Genomic DNA, 21,992 nt, shown 5'->3' with positions numbered 1-21,992 from the left:
TGGAGTAAGTGAGCAGTATGGATCCCAGGCTCGGTGCTGCATCTACTGATGTTCCCCACTGATGGCAGTGCTTTACCTTCAGAAATTTGGTGCAAGCTGTTCAGATTTGCAGATATTACCAGCTTGGGCCATGCAGGTGGTTTTGAAGGCAAATTCCATGGATAGTGCTGAAGCAGCCAAAGATGAGGCAGAGTGTTCCCAGAGGTTTTCGAAGACTCCCAAATGGAGTGTCCAATCACCAAACACCATGTTGTCAATAAACAATCGTGTACAAGACAGGATGTGATCAGTCCACTCCCTGTGTACCGTGTCCTGTTCTGGTCACTGACTCACGTGAGGAAGCTTCGGATTCTGGGAACAGTGCACAGCAAAACCTCAGGACTAGGCTGGGATGTAGGGAGAAGGAAAGGTTGTCAGTTTCACCAGTGGAAGGAAGCAGCTGAGAGAAAACTTAAAGGCAACAGTAAGCTCCACAGGAGTAGGAATGACAAACACCCTGCCAGCGGGACAGGCTCAAACTGTCCAACACAAAAGTTAATCAGTTCAGAATCAACATCAGGCTTCTCTTCAACCAAGCATGAGGAGAGAAGGCACTCTAAATCAAGAAGCTTATGGATAATGATGAATTCATGCGTTTACAATCAGAGGGTATGTGCTCAAACTCATGCTCCCAGCAGGTTCCATTCTCTCCTCCATTGGGATAACACATCCAATTCCCAAAGAAGGAAGCTGGAAGCACAAACGAAAACAATGGCTCCCATAGCACTTTCTCAGGCCCCAGTTAAGAAGGCATCACGTTCAATGAATTAACGCCATTAGGGAGATAGATCTAGCAAACTGTCAAACATTATACACACAAAATACTGGAGGAACTCTGCAGGCCAGACAGAAGGTCTCTGCTCACCCGATGAAGGGCCTCGGTCTGAAACGTCAACTGTTTACTCTTTTCTATACATGCTGCCTGTCCTGCTGAGTTCCTCCAGCATTTTGTGTGTCTTGCTTTGGATCTCCAGCATCTGCAGATTTTCATGTTTGTAAAATTGCCAAATGGATTGGAACTACTGTAACACAAGTTAACGTTGATAATGCAGACACTGATGCTAATATGAGTTCAACACACATAGCCAAGATCTCGGGCAGTAATCTCTGGTTTTTAACTCTCCTATCCATTCAACTCACCTGAAAACTAGCAACTATAACAGCTGTAAATGGGAGCTTGACTGATCTCCATTAAGGCAAAGATTGTGGGTTGAAGAAATATTAGCACCAGCAAGCGTCCAGGAGAAAATGTGGGGCCACCCCTGAGGTAGGAAATCTCATGACCTTTACCACCATCAGGCACCAGGCAGGAGCAGGAGGGGAGTGGCTGGGTTCTAAAGAGGGCAGGAAGGGAGGTGAGAAGTTTGGGGACAGCTTTCCAAGCTAGCTGGCTGCAAGATGGTTGTGCCATCATCAATAAGAGAAAAGCAGGGCTATAGACTGGACCAGCACCATCACCATGAGTGAAGGCGACAGCTACAGCAGATGTAAGTGTCCTTGCACGGAAGGATGTGGAACCATCTTCCTCAGAGAGAGCTCTCCCACTTCAGATGCTGCCACACGATGAGTGGACCGTATCGTTTCACAGACGGAAAGTGCAGCTCATGGGCAGGGGTGAACCTGCACACGGGAAATACTGTGTGACCAGGAATGCTGGACCTCATGAGGAATACAAGGAAAGTCTGTCTTCAGACTGGAGACTTCATCAACACAGTTTAACAAGCGACCAACTGGAGAAAGTAATGTTCATCTTCGTGTGTTCACGGGAGGATTGCTTTGGGATCTCTGATGGTGTTGGTGATGGTAACTAACACCGGGCCTGGCTGTCTGTGGTATCAATAACTAATGAGGTTAACTGTGCAAACTTATGGATGTGAAATGGCCTACAGAGAATTATTTCTAACTACTGTGACTTTAATGTGTTTTAAACAATATTAATATGTAAGTGCATAGAAAACATATACATATATGGAAATATAAAAGCATTCCCCTAAAAGAAGAGGATTTAGAAGGTATGTCATCAGCAGCCTGTGATGAAGAGCCCATACACTGATTGGATCACAACACTACTCTCTCCAGAGTTATACTCGTGGGCAGGTGAGGCACTGCAAATGCAGCTACGAGATTGTTTAAGGCCACTGGCACTCTGTGCGTCAGCTGCCACAATACACCATCCTACCTGTGTCTTCTGAAACGCTGGGCCTCGGTGACCGCATGACATCCTGGCTGTACATCAGGAAGTTCTCATACTCATCGTGTGCCTCGGCATCAATGATGGGGATATCTGGGATGATGGGAACTGTGGGTGACAGAGAGATAATTAAATGGAGCCGCAGAGTACACCAGCACAGACATCCAACAGGCCCATCCACACTGCTTCTCATGCCATAGGAGGAGGCTGTTCAGCCTGTTAATCTGTGCTGGTTCACAGAGAAATATCATTCACCTACTTCGCTGCAACCCATTCTCTCTTGCTGCCTTCCCGAAAACCTCCCCCTCACCGACATAACAGGGCAATTTACAACAGCTAACCTGCACATCACTGGGGTGTGAGAGGATGGAGCACCCCGGGGAAACCCACAGCTTGGGGCTGCACTGTAGTGGGGCAGGAGGGAGAACTCCGTGATACCACCGCTGCAAGGAGCTGGATCCAGAATCTGTGGCAACCCCAATTGACTCTCTGTACTGGGCACAGTGTGGGTACCACTTGCCAGCTGGGTGTCCGGCAACCCCAATCGACTCTCTGTACTGGGCACAGTGTGGGTACAACTTGCCAGCTGGGTGTCCGGCAACCCCAATCCACTCTCTGTACTGGGCACAGTGTGGGTACCACTTGCCAGCTGGGTGTCCGGCAACCCCAATCGACTCTCTGTACTGGGCACAGTGTGGGTACAACTTGCCAGCTGGGTGTCCGGCAACCCCAATCCACTCTCTGTACTGGGCACAGTGTGGGTACAACTTGCCAGCTGGGTGTCCGGCAACCCCAATCCACTCTCTGTACTGGGCACAGTGTGGGTACCACTTGCCAGCTGGGTGTCCGGCAACCCCAATCGACTCTCTGTACTGGGCACAGTGTGGGTACCACTTGCCAGCTGGGTGTCTGGGGACGAGCAGATGGCCACAGGCACTGCCAATGAGTTTCCCGTTGCTCCTGACCAGCCAGCGTGAGCTGTTTCATACAATGATACACATAGCATGGGGCTGTGCTGAAGAGATTTAGGAGTCTCTCAGACACTGATGTGCGTCGGTGCTGACACCCTAGCTCCTGGTGCCCATTGGGACTTCATTTTGAACGCACTGGGAAAAGACATGTGTTCACGACTCCAGTGGCTTGCAGGGCCCTGGGTAAGAGACGTGCACAGTATGGACGTCCTAGTCATTTGGCCTCATTCCAGGATTCTGCGCCAAGCTCATGCTGTTCCAGGGTGTCGGGCGGAGGGTTCTGGGTGACTCTCGGGCTGTCCCCGGGCTCTGCCTGACCACACGCGGTCTCACTCACTGGACATCGGTCGCTTTGGTTGGGTTGAGAGGTTCATGGTGGCTTCGCGGGTAGGTCCCCAGCCAGCTCCATTCCTGGCCCGAACTGTATATCGATATGGTTGTTCTTCCTTCAGGTTCTCTATCATCACTGTCCTCTTCTTTGGCTTATTGATCTTCACCGTCTTCTTGGGTCCAATGGGCTCTGTGAGTGAAGAGTAGAGTAATGGGTGAGAAAATCTGTCAGTGACTCAAAAACCCGACTCACCCCTCTCTCAGGTTCACTTCGCCCTTCTAGTCCGCCACAGGTGGGGAAAACAGGAGATCGCTACGCGCAGTCCAGGGATTCAGCCCAACCACTCCAAGCACGTGACCTCCACTGAGACAGGGATGTCGGACCCTGGGCTCATAGTGACTCACAACCTGAAAGTGGTTTGGTGTTGGACCCTGCTGGTATCAGGGTGGCCCCAGAGAAAATGAAGCCAAGGCTCAACACATACAAACACAAAACACTGCAGATCAGGCAGCACATATGGGGAGCACAGAAGGCCCTTCAGACCATGCTGGACACCCGGACCATATCCCTCCAAACCCACACCTATCCCATCTTCTCCTCATTGAAATGTTACCAGTGAACCTGCATCTATCACTTACACTGCCAGTGTTTTCCACACTTACACCACCCTCTGAGCCAAGAAGCCCCTCTTATAATCCCATTAAGTATTTCACCTTCCATCCTAAACCTATGGCCTCTAGTTCTAGTCTCACCCAACCTGAGGGGAAAAGGGACGCATCCAGGATTTTGTGTGTTGCTCCGGATTTCCGGGATCTCGTGCATCTCCATGGAGTCAGGGCTGGTGGCGGGGCAGGGGACAGGGTTGAGATGGACGATGGAGTGGGCTGGGGGGAGGGAGGGGGTGTCTGGGGCCGCACTGCCAGGTACTCACTGTTTTCATCGGTCACCACCGTGTAGGTCACCTCATACTCCAAAATCTCTCCATTGGCCTCCGATGGTTCAGCCCAGCTCAGCTGTGTCACCGTGGGCGAAATGACGTTGAATGCCAACCGTCCCGGCTCATTGGGTACTGGAAGGAGAGAGGACAAGGACCTGCGGTGAGATCTCCTCATACCCCACCTAAAGAGTGATGGCAGAGTATTCGGGAAAACTGCAGGTCCAGTTCCCGGCCCGGTGCCCACGCAAGCGTCTAAAACTCCGCTGGGTCCTCCCCCTCCCCTATCCCCATCCCAAACACTGTCCCATCACTTTGGAACTGGCAGTCAACAACTTCATCGGGAGAGAGGCGGTGAATTCAAAACCCGTTGCCAGTAGACGGTCATCAAGATGCCTGAGTTACTGGGGGCCCCCTCGGGGCTCAGAACAGCCTCACACAGCTGACGGATCTCCAAGTGTGGTCACTCAGGAAGGTGCAAATTAGAAGCAGGTCATTCTAACCTCAGGCCTTACTCACCATTTAACAAGATTGCGGCTGATTTCATCATAGCCTTAACTCCACGTCCCCTCTATCCCAATACTCAAGAAGCATTTTGACAGACACCAGAACAGGCAGGGAACAGAGTGATATAGATCACAAGCAGGTAGATGAGATCAGTTAGACTGGCATCATTGTTGGTGCAGACATGTTTGACTGAACGGCCTGTTCCCATTCTCTACTGTTTAGTTATATTCCGCACTCCTCTGTATTAAGGATCTATCTACCTTAGAAATATTCAAAGGCTTGCACCAGCCATTGGGGACAAGTTCCAAAGATTCACAATGTTCAGAGAGAGAAAAAACTCCTCAAACAGATGACTTCTTATTTTTGAACAGCGACTCCCTTGTCCAAGATTTTTCCACAAGAGGAAAGAGACTTCATATAAGCACCCAGGGATGATTCGTCACAGACTTTCCTCCCTGATGGGGTGGTGATGGGTTTGTAGGAGAAGAGAGAGGAGTGGGGTTTGTGGGGGACTTGGTTTACAATGTTAGCTGGCACAAGCTCAGTTTAGTGGGGCTTGAGTACAGGAGGGTAGGAGCAGTTCTACATGGTGGGACTGCTTGGAGGAGGTGACGGAGGAGGAGAAAGAGGAAAAGAGGGTCATGGGATCAGGTGTGAGGTGGTGGGGTATGGCTTTGTAGGGCCAGGAGGTGGAGGTAGTTTCAGGAATAATTCCCAATGTGGTGGAGGAGAATTCCATCCATTCTACGGAGGAGGAAGTCTGGGGGAGTAGGGGCGTGAAGCAAGAAAGCCCCCAACCAGCACTGATCCTGCAGAGACCAGAGTGGTGACTGATCTTCTCCATCCCTCGCGTGTCTGTACAAAACCGAGAGAAGGGGGGAGTACCTCTCCCACCACATACACCAGTGGTGTTGGGAGCCAATTCAACCCTCACTCTTGTGATGTTAATCCAAGGCCCTGGTTGTGATGGGTTCTGGTTCCTTATCCAGAGTGTAGGGGAGGGTCCCCACTCTCCAGGCCAAAACAGTCACAGAGTCACACAGCAGGGAAACAGGGCATTCAGCCCAACTTGTTCATGCCATTCGCCAAATACCCCACTTAACCTTTGCTATCCATGAACCTGTCGTTTACATGTTGCTAACGTACCTGTTAGCTCAGTCCATGTACTCACCAGCCTCTGTGCGAAGCTGTCCCTCAGGTCCCTTTCAAATGCTTCCCCTCTCCCCCCTCACCTCAAAGCTGTGCTCTCCAGTATGTGATTCCCTTCCCCTGTGCAGCATCTGATTCTCTACATTGCTATAAGCTCACCCTTTACTCTCATGCTCCAGGAATAAAGCCCCAGTCTGCTCAACCTCTCCCTCAAGTCCAAGCAATCATCCTGTAAACTTTTCTCAGCTTTTAGCGATGTCTCTCCTATAATTGGATAACCAAAACTGTACACAGCCATTATTCAGCCTCCAGTAGATGATAACATACTCTCCTCACTGATGATCAACACTGGCGCACCTCAGGGGTGTGTGCTTAGCCCACTGCTCTACTCTCTGTATACACGTGACTGTGTGGCTAGGCATAGCTCAAATACCATCTACAAATTTGCTGATGATACAACCATTGTTGGTAGAATCTCGGGTGGTGACGAATGGGCATACAGGAGTGAGATATGCCAACTAGTGGAGTGGTGCCACAGCAACAACCTGGCACTCAACGTCAGTAAGACGAAAGAGCTGATTGTGGACTTTGGGAAGGGTAAGACAAAAGAACACATACCAATCCTCATAGAGGGATCAGAAGTGGAGAGAGTGAGCAGTTTCAAGTTCCTGGGTGTCAAGATCTCTGAGGACCTAACCTGGTCCCAACATATCGATGTAGTTATAAAGAAGGCAAGACAGCAGCTATACTTTATTAGGAGTTTGAAGAGATTTGGCATGTCAACAAATACACTCAAGAACTTCTATAGTTGTACCATGGAGAGCATTCTGACAGGTTGCATCACTGTCTGGTATGGGTTGGGGGGGGGGGGGGTCTACTACACAGGACTGAAAGAAGCTGCAGAGGTTTTAAATCTAATCAGCTCCATCTTGGGCACTAGCCTACAAAGTACCCAGGACATCTTCAGGGAGCGGTGTCTCAGAAAGGCAGCGTCCATTATTAAGGACCCTCAGCACCCAGGGCATGCCCTTTTCTCACTGTTACCATCAGGTAGGAGATACAGAAGCCTGAAGGCACACACTCAGCGATTCAGGAACAGCTTCTTCCTCTCTGCCATCTGATTCCTAAATGGACATTGAAGCTTTGGACACTACCTCACTTAATTGTTTAAAAATATACAGAATTTCTGTTCTTGCACTTAAAAAAAAAATCTATTCAATATACATATACTGTAATTGATTTGTTTATTATTATTTCTCTCTCTGCTAGATTGAACTGCTGCTGCTAAGTTAACAAATTTCACGTCACATGCTGGTGATAATAAACCTGATTCTGATGAGAGCTCATTGTGTGCAAGTTGTCAACCTTCTCTCCTGCCTTTTCCCTGTCACAACACCTGGAAACCTCTGGGTCGTGTGTGTGACACTCAGTCAGATCGTCCTCTGCCATTCAGACTCTACTCACAATCTTCCAGAGTGCGGCAGCAGACCGTCTCGGAGCGGGGTCCGGCACCCAGAGCATTGTAGGCGAAGACGTTCATCTCATAGTCGCAGTACGGGTATAAACCAGTGAGCTCTGCAGAGGGTGCCGTTGTGGTTATGTCCTGATAAGAGACCTCATCCCCTTCGATCCAGTAGGTCACCTGTGCAGGAGGGAAGTTCAGGAAATCTCATCGTCTACAACTGACTCTTGGACAACACTGGCAGTGGCGCAAAGACCATTCACCAAGTAAAGCCCACTATGCCACCAGCCTAGGCTCTCTCAGACCCTCGCTGCCCCTGCCCCCCTTCTCAGGTACCGAATGACAGCCGCCCCTTTCACCATCTCACACCTCAGGAGGCTTCTCCTCATTTATTGTTGGAAATGTTAATCCTAAGGCATGGATCAGACCCCACAGTCCAACATATCCACGGCCACCTAGGTGCCCATCTAAGCTAGTCCCATTTTCCTGCACTTGACACACATCCCTCTCCCATCTACTGACCTCAGTATTGACCACGTTGGTGTTATGCCATTGACAACCTGCTTTGCTTGGTGAAGCAGGGTGTGGACCCCCACCCATTGTGTCACACCGCTGGGAAGTTCAACCAGGCTGGTGACAACCCATCCCACCCCTAATGTGACCACCCAGTCTCATCAGGAATGCCCAAGTTGAGGTGCTCCCCAAGTGGCGCTGTGTTTGGCCCATCGCAGGGTCATTGGTTTCACACCCAAGACAACAGGGGAGGTGATGGACTGAACACAGAGTAACTACCTCTGGCATCTTTCACCTTCTCCAGATGTCAAAGCTGTGGGCACAGGCAGCAGAATATAGAGGAGGGGCATACAGACGCCAACCTAAAGGTCCTAGGGGGTACAAACACCTTCCCTGTAAATAGTTAATGGGGTTTCTCTGTCTACGATTGGCCTGGTAAGGTCAAAGGGCAGAGTTTCATTGGCTGGCAGGTCACGTAGGTGGCAGGGCTCCAAATTCCAATGAATGAAATTGATTGACCCCTTTTACTCACAAGCCTAATAACATCAGTCAGTGACGTTAGAGCAACAAGTGATTGCACCTGCACTCAGCTGATGAATCAGTTCTCCTTCATGCTGAAGAAATCAGTATTAATTCTGAACCCAGATGCACCCTGGATGGGGGACTACAGTATGAATGGTTTCTCCACATCCAACCCATCTGGCCAAAGACCACAGACAGGCTGCACGTCTCAGTTCCAGACTGCAACACTCCCTCTTCACACTACCTTGCAAGGTTGCTGTCTGAACGGTTTTGATTTTCAAGTTTCTACTTCAAAAAGATCACCCATTACAAGATACTTATTGAGGAATTAGATCTCAGCAGCTAAACCCTGATTCCAGCAACAGCCTGTTAACTGCAGCTGCAAGTAAAGATTGGAACAATCTGTCAAGGGGAGAAATCATTTCACCTTCCTCCATCAATCTGTTGTAGATGCCCCTGCCTCTGCACTAGAGGCAGAGAAAACCACGCTTCTCCATCATGCAATGAGACCCCACCTTTCCACCGAGGACCACTGTATTACACGGAACCATGATTGCCATCGAGAGGGCAAATTTAGACCAGCATCAGCAGCATGGGAGAGGGCTTTCCAATAGATTGAGAGTTGCCTTCTGATGAAAGGGTATTAACCTGAAATCTAAACTCTCTTCAACACGCACAAAATGTTGGAGGAACTGAGCAGGCTAGGCAGCACCTATGGGAAAAAAAAGTCAACATTTTGGGCCAAAAACTCTTTCTCTCCCCCTAATGAGTATTTCTACCATTATCTATTACCTTGTAACCAGTTGGTTGGCCTGGTGGAGGGGTCCAATTCAAGTGGATTTTCCTGCTGTCAACTGGCTGTGCGTTGACATTAGAAGGTGGGGAGTTAATGGAGACAGCACCTTGCTTGAGTTGAATTTGTTCACTTGCTGCAATACCAGAGAATATTCATGTTAGTGAAACACCTTTGTTTTTGACTGTTTGGTGTATCCGATAACTTTGAAGGAAGATTCAGTGGAGATCTAACTTATTCTGCTACCCTGCAGTTTTAACGACGAACTCTCCTCTTGCTCTGTGTAAAGCAGATGGCTCAGCAAGGGTAACTTTATGCCACTCCAGGAGATACCGGAACCTGGTAGAAATTCAGCAGACCACAGTGGGCAAAGAGGTAATGTGTCCAGGGATCTGAACTTGTGATGCTGACTAACATATCCAATTACTGCAGGAACCTTTTGAATCAAAGATCCCCACCATCTGGGTCATGCTCTCTGTAACCATCAGGCAGGAAGCACAGAAGCCTGAAGTCCCAGGTTCAGGAGCAGCCATGGTCCCACCACCATCAGGTGCCTAAACCAACCTTCAAAACCCTAACCCTACCTCAGCAACGTGGTCATTGGACAGAGTCCAGAGGATGTTCTCGAGAACGATTCTGGGAGTGAAGGGGTAAATATACGAGGAGAATTTGGCAGCTTTGGGCTTGTATTCACTGAAATTCAGAAGAATGTGGGGGAGATCTCATTGAGACCTGCCAAGTTGAAAGGAATAAGGTGGACATAGAGATGTTTCCTATGGTGGAGCTATCCAGAACTACAGATCAGGGTACAGATCAGCCTCAAAATTGAGGGGCAACCTTTCAAAACAGAGGTAAGGAGGAATTTTTTTTAGAGAGTAGTGAATCTGTGGAATGCTCTGCCACAGACTGCAGTGGAGGCCAAGTCCATGGTGATATTTAAAGCGGAAGCTTATAGTTTCCTGATTGAACAGGGCATCAAAGGATATGGCAAGAAGGCAGGTATATGGGATTGAGTGGGATCTGGGATGGTGGAACAGACTTGATGGGCTGAATGGCCTAATTTGCTCCTGTCTCATGGTCTAATGGAACATTACAGACAACCCTTTGCACTAAATGGGCTTGTGTCTGTCTTTTTTTGTACAAGTATCTTACTTTGCACACTTGCTTTCTTCACTGTTGACTACAACTTGTGATCTGTGTTGTCTGTACCTACACGCCTGTGATGTTGCTGTAAGCAAGTTTTCAACTGTACCTGTAACCTACTGTCCTTGTGCACAGACAAACTCCAGTTGACTTGAGCTGGTGAGTGTATCTGAGATTGTGTCGATGTACAGGAATGGAAGAGCGAGTGTGAGTGAGGACAACAGAGTGTGTCAGCGAGTGAAACTGTGTACCCGTGATTATGAGAGCGAGCAGGTGAGAATTAGTGGGAGACAGAGTGACAGGCGGCCGAGATCCAGCTTCCGATGCTGTCTGTGTGAAGCTGGCACATTCTCCCTGTGACTGCACAGGTTCCCCCAGACTAAGCTGTTAAAACTCCACTCTCCCCACGGTGGAGCGCCTAGACCCTCCCCTCGGTCCGAACTTCGTCCAATCCCACTTACCGCTGTCCAGGGTGCTGCAGCGGACAATGTTGGAGCAGGGACCAGCGCCCAGCGAGTTGTAGGCCACCACCTCCATAGCATAGTCACAACCGGGCTGTAGGTTGGTAAGCTCGGCAAAGCTGTTCTTTGTGTCGATTGTTTGTGAAGAGAATTCGTCGTCTTCAGGCCAGTACTTCAGCTGGTGACACACAAAGGACCCATTACCTCCTTTGATCTGTTACCTTGTCACTTAGTGGGGGGGGGGAGAAGTATGTCCCTGTTAGTTGCATGCCCCATCAGAACAGAAACGGGGGCAGGAGCAATCCCTAGGGGGAATGAACCCCTCAACCCTTCTCCCTGTCGTTCAGTTGATTGAATGTGATTTACTGTTCACCAGCCTCCCCGTGTCCTCTCATCCACTGTGAGTCCAAGAAGCTACTGATCTTCCTGCGGATATAACATTCCAAAGCTTTACAGTCTTCTAATGTCAATTAATTCTCCTCACCTCAGTCCTATGTGTCTGACACCTTCTCCTCACTACATCCTGGTTTGAACTCCTCCTTCAAGATTTTTCCATCTCTTGGCCATTAACTTTGCTGAAAGTTAGAAGGGGATTACCTCACATTCTGCAGCAAGTATGAACTACCCTACTCATTCTTAGAGTCACAGTGTGTGCAAACAGCCCCACTTGTGCGTGCCAACTAAGATGGTCCCATTTGCCTGTGTTCGGCCCATGTCCCTCTCAACTTGTCCATGTCTTTTAAACATTGTATTGCGCCTGCTTCTGCAGTTTCCTCAGGAAACGTTTCTTAGGCCTACACTTTTACCTCAGGAGTTAGCCTATCATCCACCCTGGACAACTTCCAAGAGAAAATGAGAAAAATCAAAAAAAAAGCTGCAGATGCTAGAAACCTGAAATACAAACAGAAAATGCTGAGAATTTCTGGCAGGTCAGACAGCGTCTGTGGGAGAAGAAACAAGTTAACATTTCAAAGATTCTGAGTCACAAATGCTAATGGACAATTTCTTGAATGAATGAAACTTTAACTTTCTTTCTCTCTCTCCTCGGATGCTGCCTGACCCGCTGATTGTTTCTTTATCCGGAAAAATATACTATTGGAGGCACAGGGGAATCACAATTGCCCACTGAGATCGGGGGCAGTGCCCGCTAAGCCCTGTGATACTGTGGAGACTTTCTTTTTCTTAAAGCTGCAACCTTGGTTTTGGGGCCATTTAATATTTGTCTTCTTACTACTTCTGACAAGATGGGGTGGCACAACTGGTCGCAGTGGCTTCTATGGGGTCAATAAAAGGTGCTACCGTTCCACTCAATGTAATTGTCACATTAAGAACCAAATGGACTGTGGGTCTGCACCATCAGCTAGTTGTTCGCTGGCAGAGATAATGAAAGAGCTGTGCAAGTCTAAGTCGATGGGGGCTCACAGTCAAATAGCGAGTGGCAATCATGTGATCACAAGACCCGTTTGGATATCGTTAATCTCCTATGGCACAAGTTGGTTTTGCTGATTTATTGGATGCCAGCCTGGGCAGATGGCGGGAGAGCTCCCTGGCTTTGGTTGTAGCGAGGACAAGGCCGGAAGTCATGGTATTGCCTGTCTGAATCCACCAAATGAGGAGATGAAGACGTTGTGCTTCACCGGAGGCGGAGTGGCACAGTGCCCTCCCAGACTTTCACTCCGCAGGAGACGAGCTCTGTTGTGGTCGACGGCGAATTTTATGGCACAACTCACTGCATTCGGGCCTCAAGCTGTGGGGTTGCTTGATTTTCAGCCACCGGGGGAGAGCCATTACCTTTTACTGGGGGCAGCATAGACTGAAGATTTCAATTCGACTGAGGGGACTGGACCATATACATTCGGCGGACCAAAGCGTATGGACTGTACACATTCGCCATACTAAGGGGACCGGACTCTATACATTTGCCGGACCGGAGGGGATGGGCTGTATACGTACGCCGGACCGGAGGGGACCGGACTCTATACGTTCGCCGGACCGAAGGGGACGGGCTGTATACGTACGCCGGACCGGAGGGGAAGGGCTGTATACGTACGCCGGACCGGAGGGGACGGGCTGTATACGTACGCCGGACCGGAGGGGACGGGCTACAGACGCTCACCGGAGGGGACGGGCTATAGACGCTCGCCGGACCGGAGGGGACGGGCTACAGACGCTCGCCGGACCGGAGGGGACGGGCTGTATACGTTCGCCGGAACGGAGGGGACGGGCTACAGACGCTCGCCGGACCGACGGGGACGGGCTACAGACGCTCGCCGGACCGGAGGGGACGGGCTACAGACGCTCGCCGGACTGACGGGGACGGGCTACAGACGCTCGCCGGACCGGAGGGGACGGGCTGTATACGTTCGCCGGACCGGAGGGGACGGGCTGTATACGTACGCCGGACCGGAGGGGACGGACTGTATACGTTCGCCGGACCAGAGGGGACGGGCTACAGACGCTCGCCGGACCGGAGGGGACGGGCTACAGACGCTCGCCGGACCGGAGGGGACGGGCTACAGACGCTCGCCGGACCGACGGGGACAGGCTACAGACGCTCGCCGGACCGACGGGGACGGGCTGTATACGTTCGCCGGACCGGAGGGGACGGGCTACAGACGCTCGCCGGACCGACGGGGACGGGCTACAGACGCTCGCCGGACCGGAGGGGACGGGCTACAGACGCTCGCCGGACCGACGGGGACGGGCTACAGACGCTCGCCGGACCGGAGGGGACGGGCTGTATACGTACGCCGGACTGGAGGGGACGGGCTGTATACGTACGCCGGACCGGAGGGGACGGACTGTATACGTTCGCCGGACCGGAGGGGACGGGCTACAGACGCTCGCCGGACCGGAGGGGACGGGCTACAGACGCTCGCCGGACCGACGGGGACAGGCTGTATACGTTCGCCGGACCGGAGGGGGCGGGCTACAGACGCTCGCCGGACCGACGGGGACGGGCTACAGACGCTCGCCGGACCGGAGGGGACGGGCTACAGACGCTCGCCGGACCGGAGGGGACGGGCTACAGACGCTCGCCGGACCGACGGGGACAGGCTGTATACGTTCGCCGGACCGGAGGGGGCGGGCTACAGACGCTCGCCGGACCGACGGGGACGGGCTACAGACGCTCGCCGGACCGGAGGGGACGGGCTACAGACGCTCGCCGAACCGACGGGGACGGGCTACAGACGCTCGCCGGACCGGAGGGGACGGGCTGTATACGTCCGCCGGACCGGAGGGGACGGGCTGTATACGTCCGCCGGACCGACGGGGACGGGCTGTAGATGCTTGCCGGACTGAGGGGTATGGGCTGTAGACGCTCGCCAGACTGACGGGGATGGGCTACAGACGCTCGCTGGACCGATGGGGACAGGCTACAGACGCTCGCCGGACTGGAGGGGACGGGCTACAGACGCTCGCCGGACCGACAGGGACGGGCTACAGACGCTCGCCGGACCGGAGGGGACGGGCTACAGATGCTCGCCGGACCGGAGGGGACGGGCTACAGACGCTCGCCGGACCGGAGGGGACGGGCTGTATACGTCCGCCGGACCGACGGGGACGGGCTGTAGATGCTTGCCGGACTGAGGGGTATGGGCTGTAGACGCTCGCCAGACTGACGGGGATGGGCTACAGACGCTCGCTGGACCGATGGGGACGGGCTACAGACGCTCGCCGGACTGGAGGGGACGGGCTACAGACGCTCGCCGGACCGACAGGGACGGGCTACAGACGTTCGCCGGACCGGAGGGGACGGGCTACAGACGCTCACCGGACCGGAGGGGACGGGCTGTAGACGCTCGCAGGACCGACGGGGACGGACTGTATACGTTCGCCGGACCGACGGGGACGGGCTACAGACGCTCGCCGGACCGGAGGGGACGGGCTGTAGACGCTCGCCAGACCGGAGGGGACGGGCTACAGATGCTCGCCGGACCGACGGGGACGGGCTACAGACGCTCGCCAGACCGAGGGGGACGGGCTGTATACGTCCGCCGGACCGACTGGGATGGGCTGTAGATGCTCGCCGGACTTTCGGGGACGGGCTGTAGACGCTCGCCGGACCGACGGGGACGGGCTGTAGACGCTCGCCGGACTGAGGGGGACGGACTGTAGATGCTCACTGGACTGAGGGGGATGGGTACGGGCTGTACACGTTGAATTGTACATGCAAGGACTGGGCAGCAGTTGGTGGTGGTGTGGGAGGCTCCTGGACTCTTTATTCTGTGAATGTGTTCTTGTGTGAGATTGTTGGTCCTGTGTTTTGCACCTTGGCCCCAGAGTAATTTCATGAGCATTCACCAGGAAATCTGCAGATGCTGGAAATTCAAACAACAACACACACAAAATGATGGTGGAACACAGCAGGCCAGGCAGCATCCATAGGAGAAGCACTGTTGACATTTCAGTCCTGATGAAGGGTCTCATCCCGAAACGTCGACAGCGCTTCTCCCTATAGATGCTGCCTGGCCTGCTGTGTTCCACCAGCATTTTGTTTGTGTTGTTTCATGAGCATTCATGTATGTTTTAATGACTATTAAACTTGAATTGAATCTTGCATGGCAATTTGGAGTTTTGTAAACAATGGGATGTAAACAATGGCATGGGATGTATGCCAGATGTAGGTAGGGAGGGACTGAACTATGGCTGACAAAATGGAGTCCAGGTAGACAGATACAAGTTCTGTGGGGCAGGATCTTGGGGAGGAGGTAAAAGCGAGCAGTGCGGGGTGTGGGAATTATAAGTTTTTTGGCTGAGGATGGAAGGTCTCCGGAGTTGATAAGGGCAGTGATGGTACGGGAGACAATGGTTTGATGTTCTTTGGTTGGGTCCTGTTCCAGGGGTAAGTAAGAGGAGGTGTCAGAGAGCTGCCATTTGACCTCAGTGAGGTAGGCCTATAATTTCCAGCTGCTCCCACCGAACTTGTATCTGCCTACCTCGACTCCATTTTGTCACCCATAGTTCAGTCCCTCCCTACCTACATCCAGGATACATCCCATGCCCTCCACCAATAACTTCCAGTTCCCTGGTCCCGACCGCTTCATTTTCACTGTGGATGTCCAATCCTTATACACTTCAATTCCCCATCCAGAAGGCCTCAAAGCCCTCTGCTACTTTCTGGACAATAGACCTCACCAGTTCCCCAACACCACCACACTCCTCAGGTTAGTGGAACTGGTACTCACACTTACTAACTTCTCTTTTGGCTCTTCCCACTTCTTCAGACCAAGGGTGTAGCTATGGGCACTCGCATGGGCCTCAGCTATGCCTGCCTCTTCGTGGGTTATGTGGAACAGTCTATGCTCCAAATCTATACTGGTACTGCTCCCCAACTTTTCCTTCGCTACATTGACGACTACATTGGTGCTGCTTCCTGCACCCATGCTGAGCTCGTCAATTTCATCGACTTTGCCTCTAACTTTCACCCAGCCCTCAAATTCACTTGGTCCATCTCGGACACTTCTCTCCCCTTTCTCGATCTCTCAGCCTCTATCTCTGGAGACAGACTGTCCACTGACATCTTCTATAAACCCACTGACTCCCATAACTACCTTGATTATACCTCTTCCCACCCTGCCAAATATGGGACCTTAGGTAGAAGATGAAATGCTACCTTAGAAGAAATACGAAATGGTAGAAGACTGGAAAATCGCAAATGTCACTCCACTCTTCAAGAAGGGAAAGAAGCAGATGAAAGGAAATTATAGGCCAGTTAGTCTGACCTCAGTGGTTGGGAAGATGTTGGAGTTGATTATTAAAGATGAGCTCTCAGGGGAATTGGAGGAACAAGATGAAATAGGCTGTAGAAAATATTGCCTGACAAATCTGCAGGAAGTCTTTGAAAAAATAACAAGCAGGATAGACGAAGGAGAATTGGTTGATGGTGTGTACTTGGATTTTCAGAAGACATTCACAATGTGCCACACATGAGGCTGCTTATCAAGTTACAAGCCCATGGTATTACAGGAAAGGTACTTTGAACACAAACACACACAACTGATGCTATTTAAAAAGTGTTCTCTGTAAGCACGCAGTGTGTCCAACAACTACACAAGGGTGTGCAGCTGACAATAGTTAGAAACTAGTCGGTATCAGTCTCCAGTCCCCATTTAACAAAGGGAATCCCAGCTATTACCTCAGTTAGTTTTTGTTCTTTTGGAGTTGTCTCAAATAAGTGACTGTTCCGATGAACTGATGGCCCAATTCTCCAGAATCCAGTGTACTGTTCAGCAGCATAGCAAATGCTCACCCAGATCGCTATCCCACCCCGTACAGTGCCCCTAGTTTCCTTTGCCTGGGTTGAGGTATGCTTCCCATCAGTCCTGGAGTCGTATCCAATTCCTGCAGTTCTACCTCCGTTGTATCTTTAGACCCATTTTACCCAGGTGTTGGGCAGTTACTTGCCCTGGAATGGTACGAGGGCTTACCTTGTACCCCGACACGTCTCCCAGGGCCGGACTCCAATTCACCTGGATTCTCCTGCTGTCAATTGGCTGAGCTTTCATGTTCAGAGGTGGCGAATTGATAGAGAACATAGACTGTTCAAGACCCATCTGCTTTGCTGTAACTTTAGCAACAAAATATATTAACATAACCATCATTTAGCTTTCACCGCAGCCAGTCTGCTGTTCAACTGCTGAAGAATCATCCAGTGTGGCCCACAGTTATGAAGTGCCTCTTAGATTACACAAGTTCTGCCCAAATACAAACCACCTCTTGCACTACAATGGCCTTGTCTCTGGTTGTGTCTTTTCCTTTGGCCCTATGGTCTCTCCATGTCTCTGTCTTTAATAATTAGAGTATAATTTATACTCCATGTGCTTGTGATGCAATTTTCCTTGTTCCAGTACCTCATCATATGTCAATAAACTCACCAACATATCTACACATTCGGGGGGGGGGGGGGGGGGGGTGTGTGTGTGTGTGTGTGTGTGTGTGTGTGTGTGTGTGTGTGTGTGTGTGTGTGTGTGTGTGTGTGTGTGTGTGTGTGTGTGTGTGTGTGTGTGTGTGAGAGAGTGTGTGTGAGAGTGCGTGTGTGTGTGTGTGTGTGTGTGAGAGTGCATGTGAGTGTGTGTGTGTGTGAGTGTGTGTGTGTGTGTGTGTGTGTGTGTGTGAGAGTGTGTGTGTGTGTGTGTGAGAGAGTGTGTGTGTGAGTGTCTGTCTGTCTGTGTCTGTGCATGCGGAAGAGAACGGAACTTTGCCCATTCCTTCCTGATGTCTGCTCACGCAGATTGAGGAGAGGAGGCAAGGGGAGTTTCTTCTTCGTGTTACGGGTGCTGGGGGAAGAGGCAGGTGAGACATTGGAAACGAATGGGATGTGTTGACAGGTGAGATAGCGACAGAGGTACCCACCACTCTCGTCGCCAATGGTGACAGTGGTGCGGGGTATTTTGCCAAGTTTAGCACCATTTCGGGGTCTGTACAGCTCCAAAAGGAACTGTTTAATCTGCTCATTCCCCAGGAGGGAGTCCATTTCGTTCTGCTCCAGGAGTTTGACAGGAATCTCCTTGTGGGTCTCACCGGGAAGGAACGTCAGCTCATTTTCAGTTGATATGTAATCCTGCAAAGGGTGAAAACAAATGCACATGGTAACTTGGTTCATTATCATCACAGGTATCAGGTAGATGCCATCCATACAGATCATTTCATCACACGGGAAAAGCAGCAACAACACAGAATAGAGTGTTACAGGTAGAGGGGAAGCACAGTGCAGGCAGACAAGGCCACGGTGAGCTCAAGATTCTACATCGTACACAAGACCATTCAATAAAAGCCCTCCTTGCGACTGGATATAGTTCTTAAGGAAGAATTCACAAAGCACGTGAGCTAATGCAGCAGTTTACAAAGTACAGCAGCAACAGAGTTTTGTACTTGGATGAGGCAGCACAAGTTGAGAAGACCGTTGAAAATCATGCAGTCCTTGGATTTATTAAGAGGCGTTGCAAAACAAAAACCGACATCCATTACTGCCAGGGATAATTCCTGTGGTCTCCTTATGCCTCTTGGAACTGCAGCTCCCAAACTGTGGCCATTTGCAAAAAATGCCACTACCAACAAAGACCCTCAAACTTGGGACGCTACCTTAACAAAAGGAAGACAGTTTGGAACTATAAGGATTACAGATACTGGAAACCTAGAGCAATATTGTAACAGGTTTATTAATGGTACACGTAGACCATAAGACATAGGAGCAGAACTAGGCCACATGGCCCAGTGAGTCTGTTCCACCATTTCAGTATGGCTGAGCCAGTTCCCTCTCAACTCTATTCTCCTGCCTTCTCCCCGTATCTCTTCATGTCCTGACTTACCTCCATCCTAAATGCACACAATGGGTCCTGGTTTCCACAGCTGCCTGTGGCCATGAATTTCACAGATTCACCACCCTCTGGTTAAGGAAATTCCCCCTCATCTACATTCTAACTGGATGTCCCTCCAATCTGAGGCTGTGCCCTCTGGTCCTAGACTTCCCCACCATAGAAACCATCCTCTCCACATTCACCCTATCATTCAATAGGTTTCAATGAGATTCCCCCTATTCTTCTAAATCCCAGTGAGTACAGGCCCAGTGCCATCAAATGCTCCTCATGCGATGAGCCTTTCAATCCCGGAATCATTTTTGTAACCTCTTTTGAACTCGCTCCAATGTCAGCATATTCTTTCTTAGATAAGGGGCCCAAAACTGCTCACAATACCCCAAGTGAGGCCTCACCGGTGCATTATAAAGCCTCAACATTACATCCTTGCTTTAATATTCTAGTCCTTTCAGAATGAATGCTAACATTGCATTTACCTTCCTCACAAACGTCTCAACCTGCAAATTAACCTTCAGGGAATCCTGCACGAGGATTCTAAAGACCTCAGATTTTTTAATGTTCTCCCCACTCTTAAAAAATTGTCTATGCTTTCAATCCTTCTACCAAAGTGCATGACCACACATTTCCTGACGCTGTATTCCACTTGCCACTTCTTTGCCCATTCTCCTATCTGTCCAAGTCCTTCTTCAGGTTTCCTGCTTCCTCCACACTACCTGCCCCTCCACCTATCTTCATATCATCTGCAAACTTGGCCATAAAGCCATCAATTCCAGAATCCAAATCATTGATGTATAACATAAAAAGAAGTACCGGTAGTTCCAACACCAACACCTAGAAAACACCATTAGTCACTGACAGCCAATCAGAAAAGGCTCTCTGTATTCCCACTCTATGCCTCCTGCCAATCAGCCACTGCTCTATCCATGCTAGTATCTTTCCTATAATACCATGGGCTTTTGTCTTGCTAAGCAGGCTCATGTGTGACACTTTGTCAAAGGTCTTCTGAAAATCCAAATACACAACATCCACCAATCTCCTTCATCTATCCTGCTTGTTATTTCTTTGAAGACTTCCAACAGATTTGTCAGGCAAGATTTTCCTTTGAGGAAACCATGCTGACTTCAGCCTATTTTATCATTACATTTAAGTACCCTGAGAATTTATCCTTAACAATTGACTCTTCCCAACCACTGAGTCAGACTAACTGTCTTCCTCTCACCTTGAAGAGCAGAGTGTCAGTCCTCAGGATCCATGCCAGAATCTAGTGTTTTTGAAACAATCTCTTCAGATCCCTCTTTCAGAACCCTAGGTGTAGTTCGCCTGGTCCAGGCGACTTGTCTACTTCCAGACCTTTTAGCTTCCTAAGCACCTTCTCCTTAGTAATAGCAATTCACTAACTTCTGTCTCCTGACACACCTGAACCTCTGGCATACTGCCAGTGTCTCCCACAGTGAAGACTGACATAAAATATTTATTCAGTTGTCCGCCATTTCCTTGGCCCCCATTACTACCTCTCCAGCATCATTTTCCAGTGGTCCGATATCCACTCTCACCTCTCTTTTACTCTTTATATAACTGGGAAAACATTTCATATCCTCTTTGATGTTACTGGCTAGCTTAGCTTTGTATTTATTTTTCCCACCTTGTGGCTTTTGTGAGATGGTTTTTAAAAGGTTTCCCAATCTAATTTCTCACTAATTTTTGCTCTATTACATGCCCTATCTTTTGTTTTTATGTTTCCTTTCATTTTCCTTGTCTGTGTGCCATCTTCCCTTTAGAATACTTCATCATCTTTGGGATGTATCTATTCTGTGCCTTCTGAAATGCTCCCAGAAACTTCAGTCAGTGTTACTCTGCTGTCATCCCCGCCTGGCTACTGTTTGAAGTCCTGCAAATAACAGTCTTCTCACCCTTGCAGTTCCTTAACTGCACTGACAGCAATTCTACACCTTCTGACCCTCTGTCACCTCTTCCTAAAGATTTAATTTCATCTTTTTACCAACAGAGCCACGCCACCCCCTCTGCCTATCATTTGATACAACGTGCACTTTTGGATGTTAAGCTCCTAATTATAATCTTCTTTCAGCCATGAGTCAGTGATACCCACAACATTATACCTGTCAATCTCTAACTATGCTACAAGATAATCTTTCCATATACTGTGTGCATTGAAATTAACACTTTCAGTCGTGTATTCATCACTTTTCAATTTTGTCCCTCTTTTATATTGGGACTCATGCCACTAAGTGCAATTTTGCCCCATCTGTTTGTCCTTCCTCACAGTCTCACTACACACTGCATTGGCTTGTATACCAACTCCCTCATCCTCAGCCCTATCACTCAGTTTCTCATCCTCCTGCCGAATTAGTTTAAACCTTCCCCAACAGCTGTAGCAAGACTGTCTACAAGGAGATTAGTCCCCCTGGGGTTCAAGGTGCAACTTGTCCTTTTGTACAGGTCATACCTTCCCCAGAAGAGATCCCAATGACCCAGAATTCTGAAACCCTGCCCCCTGCACCAATTCCTCAGCCATACATTCATCTGCAAGCCATCCTATTCTTACCCTCACTGGCTCACGGCACAGGGAGCGATCCAGAAATTACTTCGTTGGAGGTTCTGCTTTTCAGCTTTCTAGCGAGCTCCCTAAATTCTCTCTTC

The 21,992-nt window shown here is 50.1% G+C and overlaps 1 protein-coding gene across 1 annotated transcript in view; it reads right to left on the bottom strand.

The window, feature by feature from the left end:
• itgb4 (integrin, beta 4) overlaps window positions 1-21,992 on the bottom strand; it is a 155,626-nt gene that overhangs the window by 39,745 nt on the left and 93,889 nt on the right. Inside the window, 8 exon segments of the mRNA XM_073026696.1 lie at window positions 2,219-2,338; window positions 3,539-3,721; window positions 4,464-4,601; window positions 7,587-7,764; window positions 9,412-9,548; window positions 11,017-11,194; window positions 17,448-17,587; window positions 18,373-18,580. Coding sequence (XP_072882797.1) covers window positions 2,219-2,338; window positions 3,539-3,721; window positions 4,464-4,601; window positions 7,587-7,764; window positions 9,412-9,548; window positions 11,017-11,194; window positions 17,448-17,587; window positions 18,373-18,580 — 1,282 coding nt within the window.

The sequence above is a fragment of the Hemitrygon akajei genome, chromosome 22, assembly GCF_048418815.1.
Source record: "Hemitrygon akajei chromosome 22, sHemAka1.3, whole genome shotgun sequence".
Lineage (NCBI taxonomy): Eukaryota > Metazoa > Chordata > Chondrichthyes > Myliobatiformes > Dasyatidae > Hemitrygon > Hemitrygon akajei.
The sequence above is the reverse complement of the archived record's forward strand: the minus strand, read 5'-3'. Positions and strand labels throughout refer to the sequence as shown.